The following is a 15,540-nucleotide window of genomic DNA, read 5'->3' as shown; positions in this document are numbered from 1 at the left end:
TCCCAGCTCGAAGGAGCCAACAAGACAACATCGTCCGCAAAAAGCAGAGATGAAATCCAGTCGCTCCCGAACTGGACCCCCTGACCGCCCCGACTGCACCTAGAAATTCTGTCCATAAAGATAATGAACAGAACCGGTGACAAAGGGCAGCCCTGCTGGAGTCCAACATGCACCGGGAACAGGTCTGACTTACTGCCGGCAATGCGAACCAGACTCCTGCTCCGGTCGTACAGGGACCGTACAGCCCTTAGCAGAGGGCCTCCGACCCTGTACTCCCGGAGCACCTCCCACAGAATGCCGCAAGGGACACGGTCGAATGCCTTCTCCAAGTCCACAAAACACATGTGGACTGGTTGAGCAAACTCCCATGAACCCTCTAGCACCCTGCGGAGGGTATAGAGCTGGTTCAGTGTTCCACGGCCAGGGTGAAAACCAAATTGTTCCTCCTGAATCTGAGGTTCGAGTATCAGCCGAATTCTCCTCTCCAGTACCCTGGAGTAGACTTTCCCAGGGAGGCTGAGGAGTGTGATCCCCCGATAGTTGGAACACACCCTCCGGTCCCCCTTTTTAAATAGAGGAACCACCACCCCAGTCCGCCAGTCCAGAGGCACTGTCCCCATCTGCCACGCGATGCTGCAGAGACGTGTCAGCCAAGACAGCCCCACAACATCCAGAGACTTGAGGTACTCAGGGTGCTTTGCCACCGAGGAGCTTCCCAACTACCTCAGTGACTTCGACCCGGGTGATGAATGAATCCACCTCTGAGTCCCCAGCCCCTGCTTTCTCTATGGAAGGTGTGTCAGTGGGATTGAGGAGATTGTCGAAGTATTCCTTCCACCGCCCGATGATATCCCCAGTCGAGGTCAACAGCTCCCCACCCCCACTATAAACAGTGTTGGTGGAGACCTGCTTCCCCCTCCTGAGGTGCAGGATGGTTTGCCAGAATTTCCTCAAGGCTGACCGATAGTCCTCTCCAGGGCCTCCCCGAACTTTTCCCAGACCCGAGTTTTTGCTTCCACGACCGCCCGTGCAGCAGCACGCTTGACCTGCCGGTAACCGTCAGCTGCCTCAGGAGTCCCCCGAGCCAGCCATGCTCGATAGGACTCCTTCTTCAGCTTGACAGCATCCCTTACTTCTGGTGTCCACCACCGGGTTCGGGGATTGCCACCATGACAGGCACCGGAGATCTTCCGGCCACAGCTCCGAACAGCCGCGTCAACAATTGTCAAGCCTTTTAATGTTTTTGTGCAGAATCCCCGCTTGAAAGGGACCTGATTAGTCTACCCCGAGATGATGAACTGGATTTCACTCAATAACCACAAACTTCTTTTCCATTTTTCCTCCTTTTATTTTGGCAGTTCCATTTTCATTTCTTCAGCCACTTCTTTAGGTATTTGGATTGTGTGGATTTTAGCAGTTTGGTATCTTAGCAGGTGAAAAACCTTTAAACCACAAAAGAAGAAAATATACAAATTACTGTGATCGAATATAATAAATAGAAAATTACACATCTGTACATTCCATGAAAATATAATATACACCGTTACTTTTTTTCTTTAGCTTAATATCATGTAGATCTTTAACTGCTTTTTAACACATTTTATCATATTCATTAAGCCATTTTTTAAACCCAGTTTTTATATATTTTTCTATAGTATTTATCGTATTTTAACCATTTTTATAGTACACATATTATACAATCATTTTCTCATAATTATTTTACAATGTGTCTAGAGTGCAATTATTTAAACATTTTACCACAATTATTTTATCCCAGTACTAAAGTGAAATTATTCAAACCAGCACCATACGTAATGTTAAAGCATTAGAAATAAGTTCACATTATCTTCACCATGATTTCTACCACACACAAGCAGGACACACTTCACCTGAATAACAAACACTACCGACACCATTAAATGGTTAAATAGAGTCTCTCGCTGCCGACCATGTGGCTAAAGCTAAGCTAACGTTATCTGCATCAGCGGCAGATTACGTCTCTTTCCGTTCATCCAGAGCTCAGTTCCTTACCGGCTGCCAATCGGGTGCTGGAGACCATCAGTCCTGCATGCCTTAAGTGGCAATCGTGGCACAGTCTCAACTTACTACTGCTCGAGTTTGTGACAGCAAGCCATCTTCTGTTGCTCCCCGCTTCCGGTGCTGTGTGCTCTCTTAAAAGCCCCGGATGGGACTTGGCAGGCACACCGGTTCCGCCCATTTTCAGTCCCGTGCGCTTTTACAATTTCTCGTGATATTTTTCTAATTCCAGTTTTCCAGTTTGACTTGACAACAATGGAAGTGGAGAACATGGTCCATTTGGACTCAATGTCCCCAGCCTCCCTCGGAATCTGGTCAAAGCTCTCCCGGAGGTGGGAGTTGAAGACCTCCCTGACAGAGGGTTCCACCAGACCATATGTGTCAAACTCACGGCCCGCGGGCCACATCCGGCCCGGCGTACAATTATATCCGGCCCGTGAAATCATTTTATTAATCTACTATAATGGCCCGGCTATATGAAACGCTGATAACTCTCAAACTACAGATCCCATAATGCAGCGCTTCAGCTGCCTTGCCGCCGCAAGACTTCCTGGAAACGTTCCCGCGTCAACTGTTGACGCGGGAGCCTGACGAGCGCAGCCACTTTTAAAACTATACAGTATAATACTGACAAACAACTAAGTCTTCAGTGTCGGGAAGCGGAGACGTGACGCCCGGGGATGAGCTTTTATCGTTGATTTTTTTTGGGGGGAATTTTTCTACGTTACACGAAGGCTGGACGGAGGGAAGCAGGGTGACGTTTCTGTTGCTATGGGTTTCGTGGATGCTAATCCCTCACAATGGCCAAGAGAAAAGTTGACTCTGAAAACAGAGCCTTTCAAAACCGATGGGAGGCTGAGTATATGTTTACTGACATTGCCGGTAAACCCGTGTGTCTTCTTTGTGGAGCTAATGTGGCCGTAATTAAGGAATATAATGTAAAACGGCACTACGAGACAAAACATCAGGATAAGCTCAAAAACCTGAATGCAGAGCAGAAGATGCAGAAAGTCGAAGAGTTAAAGAAGAATATGAAGATCCAGCAGATGTTTTTCACCAGAGCAAAATCCCAAAGTGAAGCTGCTGTGAAAGCAAGTTTTATAGTGGCAGAGGAGATCGCCAAATCAGGCCGACGATTTTCCGAGGGAGAGTTTCTGAAGAGCTGCATGATGAAGGTGTGCGACGTCTTGTGTCCAGACAAAAAGCAGATGTTCGCAAATGTAAGCCTGAGTAGAAATACGGTTGCTGATCGGGTTTGTGAGATTGCCACTGATTTGAGAACACAGTTGAGTGAAAAAAGCAGAGACTTTGTTGCATACTCTCTTGCTGTGGATGAAAGCACAGACATGACGGACACTGCACAGCTGGCGATCTTCCTCCGTGGAGTGGACTCTAATTTGCACGTTACAGAAGAAATATTGGACATTAAATCAATGCATGGAACAGCAACGGGAAAAGACATTTTTGAAAACGTGTGTCAAAGTGTAACCGACATGAAATTGCCCTGGGACAAACTTGTTGGACTTACTACGGATGGAGCACTGGCAATGTGTGGTGAAAAAAGTGGACTAGTGGGAAGGATGCGAGTAAAGATGCAGGAGGAGAACTGTGTTGGTGAGTTAACCGCATATCACTGCATTATTCACCAAGAATCGCTGTGTGGTAAAGTCCTAAAAATGGAGCATGTGATGAATACTGTAACGCAGACCATAAACTTTATCCGAGCCAAGGGATTAAATCACCGGCAATTTCAATCTTTTCTGCGCGAAATAGATTCGGATTTTGCCGACATTCCTTATCATACAGAGGTACGTTGGCTGAGTCGGGGAAAAGTTCTCAACAGAGTTTTCGAGCTCATTAAAGAAATCTGTCAGTTCATGGACAGTAAAGGAAAAGACTCCACAGTTTTGCGGGACGAAAAATGGAAATGTGAATTGGCGTTTCTGGCTGACATAACAGCTCATCTCAACGTCTTAAACCTGCAGCTCCAGGGACGTGACCGCATGATCACTGACATGTATGATGCGGTGAAGGCATTTCAAGTGAAGCTGCTCTTGTGGGAGACACAAATGCACCAGTGCAACTTGCCTCACTTTCCCCGTTGCCAAGTAATGATGAACCAAGTCGGCACAGCAGCGTTCCCAAATGCGCACTTTGCTGATAAACTGAGCGCACTGCGCACTGAGTTCGCACGGCGCTTTGGTGACTTTGAAGCACAAAAAAATAACTTCGAGCTGCTTCGCAACCCATTTGCCGTCGATGTGGAAACTGCACCTGTACAGATGCAGATGGAGCTGATTGAACTGCAGTGTAATGGGACACTAAAGGCAAAGTATGACACTGCAGGGCCCGCACAGTTTTTTCGCTCCATTCCTGAAGCAATGCCCCAGCTCCGTCTACATGCGGCTCGAACCTTGTGCATGTTTGGTAGCACATATCTATGTGAGAAGCTGTTCTCAGCGATGAAGCTTAACAAAACAGCACACAGAAGTCGTCTCACTGATGAACACCTGCAGTCCATCCTGAGAATCTCTGCAACACAGGACCTCACACCAAACCTGAATGAAATTGTTGCCAAGAAAAGATGCCTAGCATCCAGCTCTGACAAAATGGCATAAGCTGAAAAAAAAAAAAAAAAATGAATGAAAACTGAAAAAAAATGAACTGAATGTTTTAATTTGTTATTTTAACTTTTGGTGAAAAGCACAAATTTTAATTATATTTGCATTTTTTCATTTTCATGAATGCATTTTGAATCTGTCTGATTTTAATTCATATTTGTGTTAAAAAAAACGTCAAGTTTTAGTGTATTCAATAAATGTTTATCCTGTTCGGCCCGTGACCAAAGGTCTGGTTTGAGTTTTGGCCCTCTGTACAATTGAGTTTGACACCCCTGCGCCAGACGTTCCCAGCAGACCCTCACAATACGTTTGGGTCTGCCGAGTCTGTCGAGCTTCCTCCCCTGCCAGCGGATCCAACTCACCACCAGGTGGTGAACAGTTGACAGCTCAGCCCCTCTCTTCACTCGAGTGTCCAAGACATACAGCCAGAGGTCAGATGACACAACCACAAAGTCGATCATTGACCTCCGGCCTAGGGCGTCCTGGTGCCACGTGCACTGATGGACACCCTTATGCTTGAACATGGTGTTCGTTATGGACAAACTGTGACTACCACAGAAGTCCAAGAACAAAACACCACTTGTGTTCAGATCGGGGAGGCCGTTCCTCCCAATCACACCCCTCCAGGTAACACTGTCGCTGCCTACGTAAGCGTTGAAGTCCCCCAGCAGAACGACGGAGTCCCCGGTTGGAGCACTCTCCAGTACCCCTCCCAGGGACTCCAAGAAGACCGGGTACTCTACACTGCTGTTCGGCCCGTAGATCCCAACAACATTCTTTTAAATAAGAAAAGGTGTGACAGTGCCCACACCACATTTCTTTTAATATACCATGAATGTTAACATTTCTCATTACATCAAAAAAAAAAAAAAAACATTATCTATGATTAAAATACTGGTTGTTACATATTTGTAATTTTACTATTTTAATTGGAAATCAGCTCCTATTTGCTCCATAGTGACTTGAACCCTGGGTGCTCCTGGTTTCACATCAAGATGAGATAAGACTTTATTGCCCCCTCACCATGGAAATTCAGATGTAATAGCAGCTTAAAGATACTGAAACAAGATGACAGCAAAGATAGAATACACAACAGAATAATAGAAATATATAATAAAATACTAGAAGAACCGAAGGTAAGCTAAGGCAGCAGACTCTCCCGAAATTGTAATAGACATCCCAGTCCTCTACAACTCACAAATACTAGTAACATAACTGTGAGCCCATTTACGTTATATAAACATGAGCGGCAGCTCTGCTCGCTCACAGTCCCTCCAGACGAGCCTGTTAATCACTCGCTAATATCAATATGGAAATAGTCCGTGTGTGTGAGTGAGAGAGTAAAAACCTAATAAACTCAATTCAGTCCAGTTTTATTGCAGGGAAGCACGTTGAGGAGAAGGCTGAATAGCTTTTAGCGTAATGTTAGCCCACCAGTCCGCTTTCTCCTTCTCTGGCTGTAGACACTCAGCAGACTGTAGAATCCGTACAACTCACGACTACTAACGTTACTGTGAGGCCCAATACATCAGCAGCAGCTGTCTGTTCCTATGATAAACACTGATTATTAAAGTGAAGATGCTGTAGTTTATTTAGTGTTTTTAACAGTTTAATCACTTGAAACAAGGTTGCAGATAATATTGAAGTAGTGCGTGTGTGTGTGAGTGAACGAGAGAGAAGAGCACGTTGAGGGGATGGCTAGAAAATAGCGTGTGTGTGTGTATGCGTGTGTGTAAGCCAAATGAGAAGCTGCAGAAACTGAGAGCAAAGCACCGTCTGAGAGAAAACTGTAGGGCAATAATGGCTGTTTAACTACAAAGTTATTTTACTTGATCTTTTTCTGTGTTGACTGAGAGATTCCATGCAGCAGAAAATGACAAATTATCATGTTGTGTGTCCTGAAGCTGTCTTTGACAGTTTCTTGTAGAGAGGAGCAGAATATTGCTGTTCAAGACTTTAGACATCATGCAACTGCATTATAAGGCCTATATGAACAGCATGGTGTTCAGGGATAAATAGTCTCTATCGTTATTGTACTATTTTTTTCAGCTATAGTTACATTCCTCGTTAGTAATGTAGCAGCCTACTTTTGAATGACAGTGTCCCTGCTATCACATGTTGCTAAAATAAAACATTTACATATTAAAATCAACTACAGGCTTTCCAAATGCTGTAGTAAATTAAGCGTGATGAGTTGAGCATATGTCAGCATGTGGCCCCACTTTTAAGTCTCCCTCTTTTTATCAAACCCTTATTGCAGATGGATAGACTTAAATCTATGTGCAAAAACTCTCAAAGTTAAGTCTTGTAGTTTGTATTACTCAAAATGTGGACGCCATTATTTTCCCTTTTACTGGAAATGAATTTCGGCTCCAAATATTGGTTATCAGCCTCCTTCACTACTTATAATCGGTATCAGTATCGGCCCTGAAAAAAACATATCGGTCTATCTCTAGTTTACATGCTGCAGATCCGACTCACCTGGCTGCTGAAGGGAATGTGAGAAGATGCTCTGATTGGTTTAATTTATGTTCCACTCAATCCACGACTAAAGACAACCTCTTTGTGTCCAGACTCTCTGCTGTTTGATGAGCAACATGGACTAAACGCACCACCACCATGTGCTATTGACTGTTTAAGTAGGCCCGTTGACTTGCTGTTGTCTTCTGCTGCCTCTAGATAGCAATCTGCCATCAGTGCACCTGATCACAACTCACTTAAATGTCCAACACATCACAAGTACGTTTGCGTTTTAAACAACATGGGCATTGGGTGTGAAAATGACAACTGAGTCAGAAACTGAAACCAGCTATGAGACCTCTTTTGTTTTGGAGCCCTATAACAGTGATTATTGTTGGAATATAGAGCTATTTAAAACTGATTTTATTAAAAAACCACAGCAGCTCTAAGTGTAAATGAAGTCCTGAAGGTTGTGGTGTCTCTTGAACAGATTGAAGAAAATGTCCTCAGAAATCATGGACGTCGCTGCCCTGGGTCGACCTTTCACCCTAGGAATGCTCTATGATGCTCGCAGAGATGAACTGATCCCAGGTAAGTCTTGACATTGAAATATAAACTAATATTATATTTAAAACAGTTCTGTAGATAGTATATCTATAAATAGGTTCAGGAAATGTCCAAGCTGCTCTGGTCTTTGGCCCACAAATCTAGTTCTGCAGATTTTCTCAATCATCTTTGTTTGAGCCCCAACAAATGTCACATCATCCTGATTTTAATGGTTTGTTCAGTGGAAATTAGAACTCTGACTCAAAAACCGTCATTCTCTCTGACGTCTCTCATCACGTCACAATTGAAATATGATTCTTTGACCACATCATGCAGCCGATCCAAGAGCCAAGTCCACAGTGATTCCTGCTTTATGAGACAACTGATGTTTTCCAATTTCTTTAGGTTTGACATTGTGGGATCCAAAAACTCTAAAAGAGAAGACAGTTAAAACATCTCAACAAACCAGTAACTTTGAAGTCTCTGCATCTGACTCCATTGAATCCAAGTCCTCTCTGATGGATATTGAAGCTTCTCTGAAGGTCAGTTTCCTGTGTGGACTGATTGAAGTTGGAGGATCTGCCAAGTATCTGAATGATAAGAAGAAATTCAAGAATCAGAGCAGAGTGACGTGTCGGTACAACGCTACCACACACTTCAATCAGTTGTCAGTGACTCAAGGTGAAACCATGAACCCCCAACAGATAGAGGTCATCAGGAAGGGCACGGCAACACATGTAGTCACAGGAATCCTTTATGGGGCAAATGCTTTCTTTGTGTTTGACAGTGAGAAGTTAGAAGCCAGCAGCGTTCAGGACATCCAGGGCCACATGGAGGCTGTGATCAAGAAGATCCCTACATTTGATGTTGAGGGTAAAGTTGACATCAAGCTGACTGAGGAAGAAAAAGAACTGACCAACAAATTCTCCTGCAAATTCTACGGAGACTTAATTCTTCAAAGCAACCCTGCAACATTTGTAGATGCAGTGAAGACCTATGTAGAGCTTCCAAAGCTGCTGGGAGAAGATGGAGAGAAGAGTGTTCCAGTGAAGGTCTGGATGATGCCTCTGAAGGTCTTTGACACGACTGCAGCTGAGCTGATGAAAGAGATCAGCGTTGGACTAGTGTGGAAGTTGCAGAATGCTCTCGAAGATTTAAGAGAAATACAAATGAGATGCAACGATTCTCTGGACGACACAGTGGTACAGAGTTTTCCACAGATCCAAGCAGAGTTAAACAAGTTCCAAAACTGTTGTGAGCTTTACGTAACTAACCTCCAGGTGAACGTGGCGAAGAAACTTCTCTCAATCCGTGAAGGAAAAGAAGACGAGAGCTCAGTAAAGAAACTCCTTGATGACAGAAACGAGTCACCATTCAGTCATGAAAAACTAGACAAGTGGCTGGATCATAAAGAGAGAGAAATCAACGTCATCAGGTCCTGTGTGGAAATGATGAAGGGAACAAAGATCGTCCATAATGAGTCAGAGCTGGACAGAGAGGTTCTTGCTGCAGGTGTTGATGATGCTCTGTGCTTCGTCTTCACCTCCCTGCAGAGTGCTGACCCAATCCTGGATGAGATGGACAAATACCTGGATTCAGTTAGAGGAAGTACCTATGAAGTCCCATGGTACTACTCAGATGAAGTTTTAACCCAAATGAGAGAAAAAGCCAAATCTTTCCAAGATACTGCCAAATCCTTGAAGAGCGACAGCAGATTCCGCTTCCTGGTAGCGGCCATCAGAAATGAGAAATACACCGGAGCAACAATCTACCACTACAAGAACGGCATTCTGCACACTGAGGATTTCTCAAAGCCGGACATCTCTGATGTGGAGACTGTCACAGACAGAAGAGCTTTACTCTGGTGTAAGTATTCCATTTTCACTGTAAGACAAATGAGTCTCCTTCAGACACCAGACTGCTCATTCCTTGTATTACTCTCAGACTTAATTAAGCTTTCTTACAAAAGTCCTGTGGATTTTCTTTGAGCTGACACTGAAACTGATTTATAGAGGGACTTAAGTGAAATGACTGACAGTATTCAGTCCAACATGCACTGGGAACAGGTCTGACTTACTGCCGGCAATGCTAACCATCGAGCACCCTGTGGAGGGTGTATAGCTGGTCCAGTGTTCCGCAGCCCAGATGAAAACCGCATTGTTCCTCCTGAATCCGATGTTCGACTATCGGCCGAATTCTCCTCTCCAGTACCCTGGAATAGACTTTCCCAGGGAGGCTGAGGAGTGTGATCCCCCTTTTTTGAATAGGGGACCACCACCCAGGTCTGCCAGTCCAGAGGCACTGTCCCCGACTGCCATGCAATGCTGCAGAGACGTGTCAGCCAAGAAAGCCCCACAACATCCAGAGACTTGAGGTACTCAGGGCGGATCTCATCCATCCCCGGTGCTTTGCCACCGAGGAGCTTCCCGACTACCTCTGTGACTTCGGCTTGGGTGATGAATGGGTCAACCTCTGAGTCCCCAGCCTCTGCTTCCTCTATGGGAGGCGTGTCAGTGGGATTGAGGAGATCCTCGAAGTATTCCTTCCACCGCCCGACAATGTCCCCAGTCAAGGTCAACAGCTCCCCACCTCTACTGTAAACAGTGTGGTTGGAGGACTGCCTCCCCCTCCTGAGGCGCCGAATGGTTTGCCAGAATTTCTTCGAGGCCGAGCGGTAGTCCTCCTCCATGGCCTCCCGGAACTTTTCCCAGACCCGAGTTTTTGCTTCTGTGACTGCCCATGCTGCCACACGCTTGGCCTGCCAGTACCCATCTGCTGCCTTAGGAGTCCCCCGGGCCAACCAGGCTCGATAGGACTCCTTCTTTAGCTTGACAGCATCCTTTACTTCCAGACACCAGGTGGTGATCAGTTGACAGCTCAGTCCCTCTCCTAACCCAAGTGTCCAAGACATACAGCCAGAGGTCAGATGACACGACCACAAAGTCGATCATTGACCTCTGGTCTAGGGAGTCCTGGTGCCACGTGCACATATGGACACCCTTATGCTTGAACATGGTGTTTGTTATGGACAAACTGTGACTAGCACAGAAGTCCAATAACAAAACACCACTCGGGTTCAGATCAGGGAGGCTGTTCCTCCCCATCACACCCCTCCAGGTAACACTGTCGCTGCCCACGTAAGTGTTGAAGTCCCCCAGTAGAAGAACAGAGTCCCCTGTTGGAGCACTCTCCAGTACCCCTCCCAGGGACTCCAAGAAGGCCTGGTACTCTGCACTACTGTTCAGCCCATAAGCCGAGACAACAGTGAGAGACCTATCCCCGACCCGAAGGCGCAGGGAAACGACTCCCTTATTCACTGGGGTAAACTTCAACACATAGCGGCTGAGCTGAGGGGCTATAAGCAAGCTCACACCACCTCGCCACCTCTCATCATGGCCAACTCCAGAGTAGAAGACAGTCCAGCCTCTCTTAAGGAGTTGGATTCCAGAGCCCAGACTGTGTGTGGAGGTGAGCCCGACTATCTCTAGCCGGTACCGCTCAACCTCCCGCACCAGCTCAGGCTCCTTCCCCCCAACGAGGTGACATTCCATGTCCCCATGGCTTGAGTCACCGTCCGGGGATTGGGTTGCCGGGGCCTCCGCCCATGACTGCCACCCAAATCACACTGCACCAGCCCCTTCTGAACCCTCATGCGAGTGGTGAGCCCACTGGAGGGCGGGCCCATGTCGCTCCTTCGGGCTGCGGACCCGGCCACCAGGTCCCAACCCTAGGCCTGGCTCCAGGGTAGGGCCCTGGTGACGTCAATGCAGGCGACGTGAAATTCCTCTGTGTTCTATCTTTCATTAGGGCTTTTGAACTGATCTTAGTCTGACCCGTCACCTAGGACCTGTTTGCCTTGGGAGACGCTACCAGGGGCATTAAGCCCCGGACAACATAGCTCCTTGGCTCATCAGGTGCTCAAACCACAAGTACAAGTAGGAGCTGGAACAATAATAGAAAATGACTTCATACAAGTTATTCCTGCATTCAAAAGACTACTGTAGTAAAGTTATACAGCTGTTATCAGCAAAATATCTTCAAAGTATCTGAAGCAGATATTTTTATATCTACCTGTAAGAACACAGCTGGACGGAGGCTGAGATCTGAGAGTTTAATGAGCAGCGACTGCTCCACTGTAACTGTTGGCTACATGACAGACAAAGATCATCAGTTGAAGTTGGAACTGAAAGTATCTCAAAGTGAAATATTTACTTTCCACCACTGTCCATGAACAGTCTGTAGGAGCATGTGAGTGATGTTCTAATATATGAGCCTGTCCTTTCAAATGTGTTCAGAATAATCAATAACTGTTTTCAGTATGAACTGTGATCATGATCACGTCTCGTTCTCTCCATCAGACGCCTGTGATCTCACTCTGGACCCAGACACAGCAAACAACCATCTCACTCTGTCTGAGGGAAACAAGAAGGTGACAGAAGGACCACAACAGTCGTATCGTGACCTCCCACAGAGATTTGATGTTTGGACTCAGGTTCTGTGCAGAGAGGGGCTGACTGGGCGCTGCTACTGGGAGGTGGACTGGGGAAACATTTCTTTATTTGATGTTGCTGTAGGTGTTTGCTACAGAGGGATTCCAAGGAAAGGAAACAGTGACCAGTCCAAGCTAGGACGGAATAAACTGTCCTGGTGTTTAGGATACTACCAGAAGTCTGCAGGAGATTCTGCTCTATTTGCAGCTCATGATAATCAGACACAGTATGTCCCTCTTCCTCCTCCCTTCACTCGTCTGGGAGTGTATCTGGACTGGTCTGCTGGCACTCTGTCTTACTATAATGCCTCATCTGACACTCTAAGTCACATCTACACCTTCCACACCAAGTTCACTGAGCCTGTTTACCCAGGCTTCAGGCCTTGGAATAGATCCAGCATGTTTCTGTGTCTGTAAACTTGTCAGCACATGATTCAGTTCAGATCACTGAAATCCCTGATTTAAATGTTTTGATAGTGAAGCGTCATCATGTCAGTCACATAACAATATTAAATAATATAACGCTTCTTTATGTTTGAGTATCTTTAGTGCACATGTAATGATGTTTGAGTATCTTTAGTGCACATGTTATGATGTTTGAGTATCTTTAGTGCACATGTGGTCATGTTTGAGTATCTTTAGTGCACATATCATCATGTTTGAGGATCTAGTGTCTTTGGACACATTAGAAAAGGAATCTCTTGTCATTTGAACTCATTTCTGTACATTTTCTTTAACTGTGTGTGATTTAAACCAAAAAAATACATATATAAAAGCTCAAATAAAACTGGAGTGTATTATGTACGTTCCAACCAAAGCTCTTGACTTGGCTTCTTATTGAGGTGGTCTGGTCATCCACAGGTAGAGATCCTGGAGTCTCTCAGTGCATTTACATGACACTCAAGAAAACGGAATTACTGGGTTAGTCCGACTATGATCGGATCTTTAAGATGCATGTATACACCTTAGCCTGACTAAAATCGGACCGGATCGGATTTCTCATAGTTGAATTAACGCACCCAGATTATTGAACTGATAGTCGCATTACTCCTGCATGTATACGTTCCAGCAGATCGGATCGGATTTTGCATTCTGTGCAGGTGTGAGATTTTTCCCTGGGGCTGTGAGCCAGAAGTAGACGGGCAGTGGCGTCTTTCCTCCGTAATAACGGCAAGAAAGAGCGCCATTGTGCATCTAGTTTGTGTAATTATCATGTACACCATATACGAAGTGTACAAAGATATAGCTTCGCCTTGCTCTTCCTACGCCATCTTTCTTGAATGCCGAGGCAGCTGGTGACGTAAAGAGGTCAGCCGGAGTTGTTTCTGTTACCACTCGCTGAAATGGGCACATCACCACCTAGCGTACCGGGGTATAACCTGCTCCGACCCAATCCGATTTTCTCACTGGCATGTACACTCGGATAATTGCAGTTGTCTGATTGAGTAGCATAGTCAAACTATGGCTAATCCGACTAAGCTGTGCATGTCAACGCACTGACTGTGAAAGGCTGACACATTCATTCAACACAAAAAGATGTCTGAAATTTAAGGAAAGAAATTGCTAAAACTAATAAGATTCATATTCTATTTGATGGTGTTAAATTTGACTGGTTATTTCAGTGTTTTTTTTCTGGTGTTGTGATTGTGAAGGTTACGCTTTATTAGAGATTCTTTCATTGTTTATTCATTTGAGTAGAAGTTAATCCAACATTTTATTTAATTGTTCGGGTTTTTCAGGGATCTTGAAGTTTCCCCATTGAAAAAAACACAGCTCACACTTTATAGAGTGAGAGTTCCTCCAGTCTGACCTTTTAAAATGAGTCATTCTGAGAGTACAGTAAATCCCTCACCCTATACTACAGACTCTGTTGTTAACTGGAGACACTGACATAAATAAGTCCAAGGAGCCATGCAAGAGTTCTGTCAGCTTGGTGGATGAAATATAAGTCCTGGATTCTACTGTAGTCAATTCACTTTTAGCAACTTAAACACTTTTAAAATTTAAAAGTTATTGGTCAAAAACTATGAAACATTGTACATATATATACACACATTATATATCATATCGGAGTGTTTTCCGCATCGCTGTTGTCATGAAATGTTTTTAGGGGGTTTATTTCTTAATTTAGTGTTTAATTACTTTTAATTGAACTAATCAATGATTATTTTGGCATCTTAATATAAATTTGTATGTATATATAAGTTCTGATCTTGATGGTTCTTTATCTGTGAGGTACTGAAAATATTAATTTGACTTTATTTCCATCTGTAAAAGTTGCAGACGAAGGCGGAAGTATGTTGGAGTGAATCATCTCACTTCATACAAACCTTCAGTCTGATGTGAACCGGATGTAGAACCATCCAGAACCACTGGAGCGTTCAACAACATGCACTCATGTATTTAACAGAGTCACAGAGAACAGGTTGCACTTTTTTTTTTACTCTATTCTATATATTTATTATTATTATGATATTGTTTCTGTGTGTATAAAATATAAAATAAATACAGCCTGTTCTCAACAACATGATGGTAAAATGAAACTTTAATGGTGGTACTTAGGAATGTGTTCCTAGCCCTTCAGTTTCGTCTTTTTGTTTTATGGTTTCTATGTCAGCACTCAAAGTTTACAGGTTTCATTAGCTGCATTTTTAAACATCATATACTGTCTGTAAGAGCTGTGTTGTAGTGTTTTTGTCACCCTTTTTCTGTGTAGTCAGGAAAATAAGACTCCAAATCAGGAATCAGGAAAATAAGGGCTCTCAGTTTTTTTGTATGTGTGTTTGTCAGGCCTGATCCAAATAAAAATATATTTTAAAAACTATAAATAAATTTAAAAAAAAAATGTTCCCATTTTTTTGTCCTACCACCCTCCTGGAAAGCAGGTGGCCATCAGATCCAGAACATCCTTTACAGACTCTTCAGGCAGAACTCAGTCCATGGATGGCACTGCTCATTCTTCAAAACGATTCTATCAATGGAAAAAGCAATTACTCAGTGTGCAAAATAAAATGTATAATCCACCTAAAATGAATTACCTGCATTTGGATTTCAAAATAATAAATAATCTTTATGTCACAAATGCTGTTTTGCTTCAAGTTGTCATTGTTACTGGCCAATAACAACACATTTCTTATAAGAAAACAACATAATAACACAACAAATGACCAGTGGAACAAATAAAAGTGCATATCAAACTTATATCGGTTCACAAAATCACTCCACACAGTGTGTGTTAGCTCACCTGCAGTGTGCCGGCTAAAAAAACACCTGTAGGTATGTTAGCTGAGCTTTTCACTGCGAACACAGCTAACAACTCGTTTGCAACTTCCCCACCAAAACAGCACATCGTGACTGGTTTTATCATTTAAAGTCTACACCGATTCA

At 44.2% G+C, this 15,540-nt stretch overlaps 1 protein-coding gene across 2 annotated transcripts in view; it reads left to right on the top strand.

The window, feature by feature from the left end:
- LOC119010338 (neoverrucotoxin subunit beta-like) overlaps positions 1–12,901 on the top strand; it is a 15,070-nt gene extending 2,169 nt beyond the window's left edge. Inside the window, exons 2-4 of one of the 2 annotated variants that reach the window (XM_037082423.1) lie at positions 7,609–7,709; positions 8,070–9,530; positions 12,023–12,901. In XM_037082423.1, coding sequence (XP_036938318.1) covers positions 7,609–7,709; positions 8,070–9,530; positions 12,023–12,570 — 2,110 coding nt within the window. In that variant the 3' untranslated portion in view covers positions 12,571–12,901. Of the gene's footprint in view, positions 1–7,552; positions 7,710–8,069; positions 9,531–12,022 lie in introns of those variants that run through there. The other variant, XM_037082424.1, reaches the window with a different exon arrangement.
- Positions 12,902–15,540: the final 2,639 nt, after the last annotated feature.

The sequence above is a fragment of the Acanthopagrus latus genome, chromosome 20, assembly GCF_904848185.1.
Source record: "Acanthopagrus latus isolate v.2019 chromosome 20, fAcaLat1.1, whole genome shotgun sequence".
Classification (NCBI taxonomy): domain Eukaryota; kingdom Metazoa; phylum Chordata; class Actinopteri; order Spariformes; family Sparidae; genus Acanthopagrus; species Acanthopagrus latus.
The sequence above is the reverse complement of the archived record's forward strand: the minus strand, read 5'-3'. Positions and strand labels throughout refer to the sequence as shown.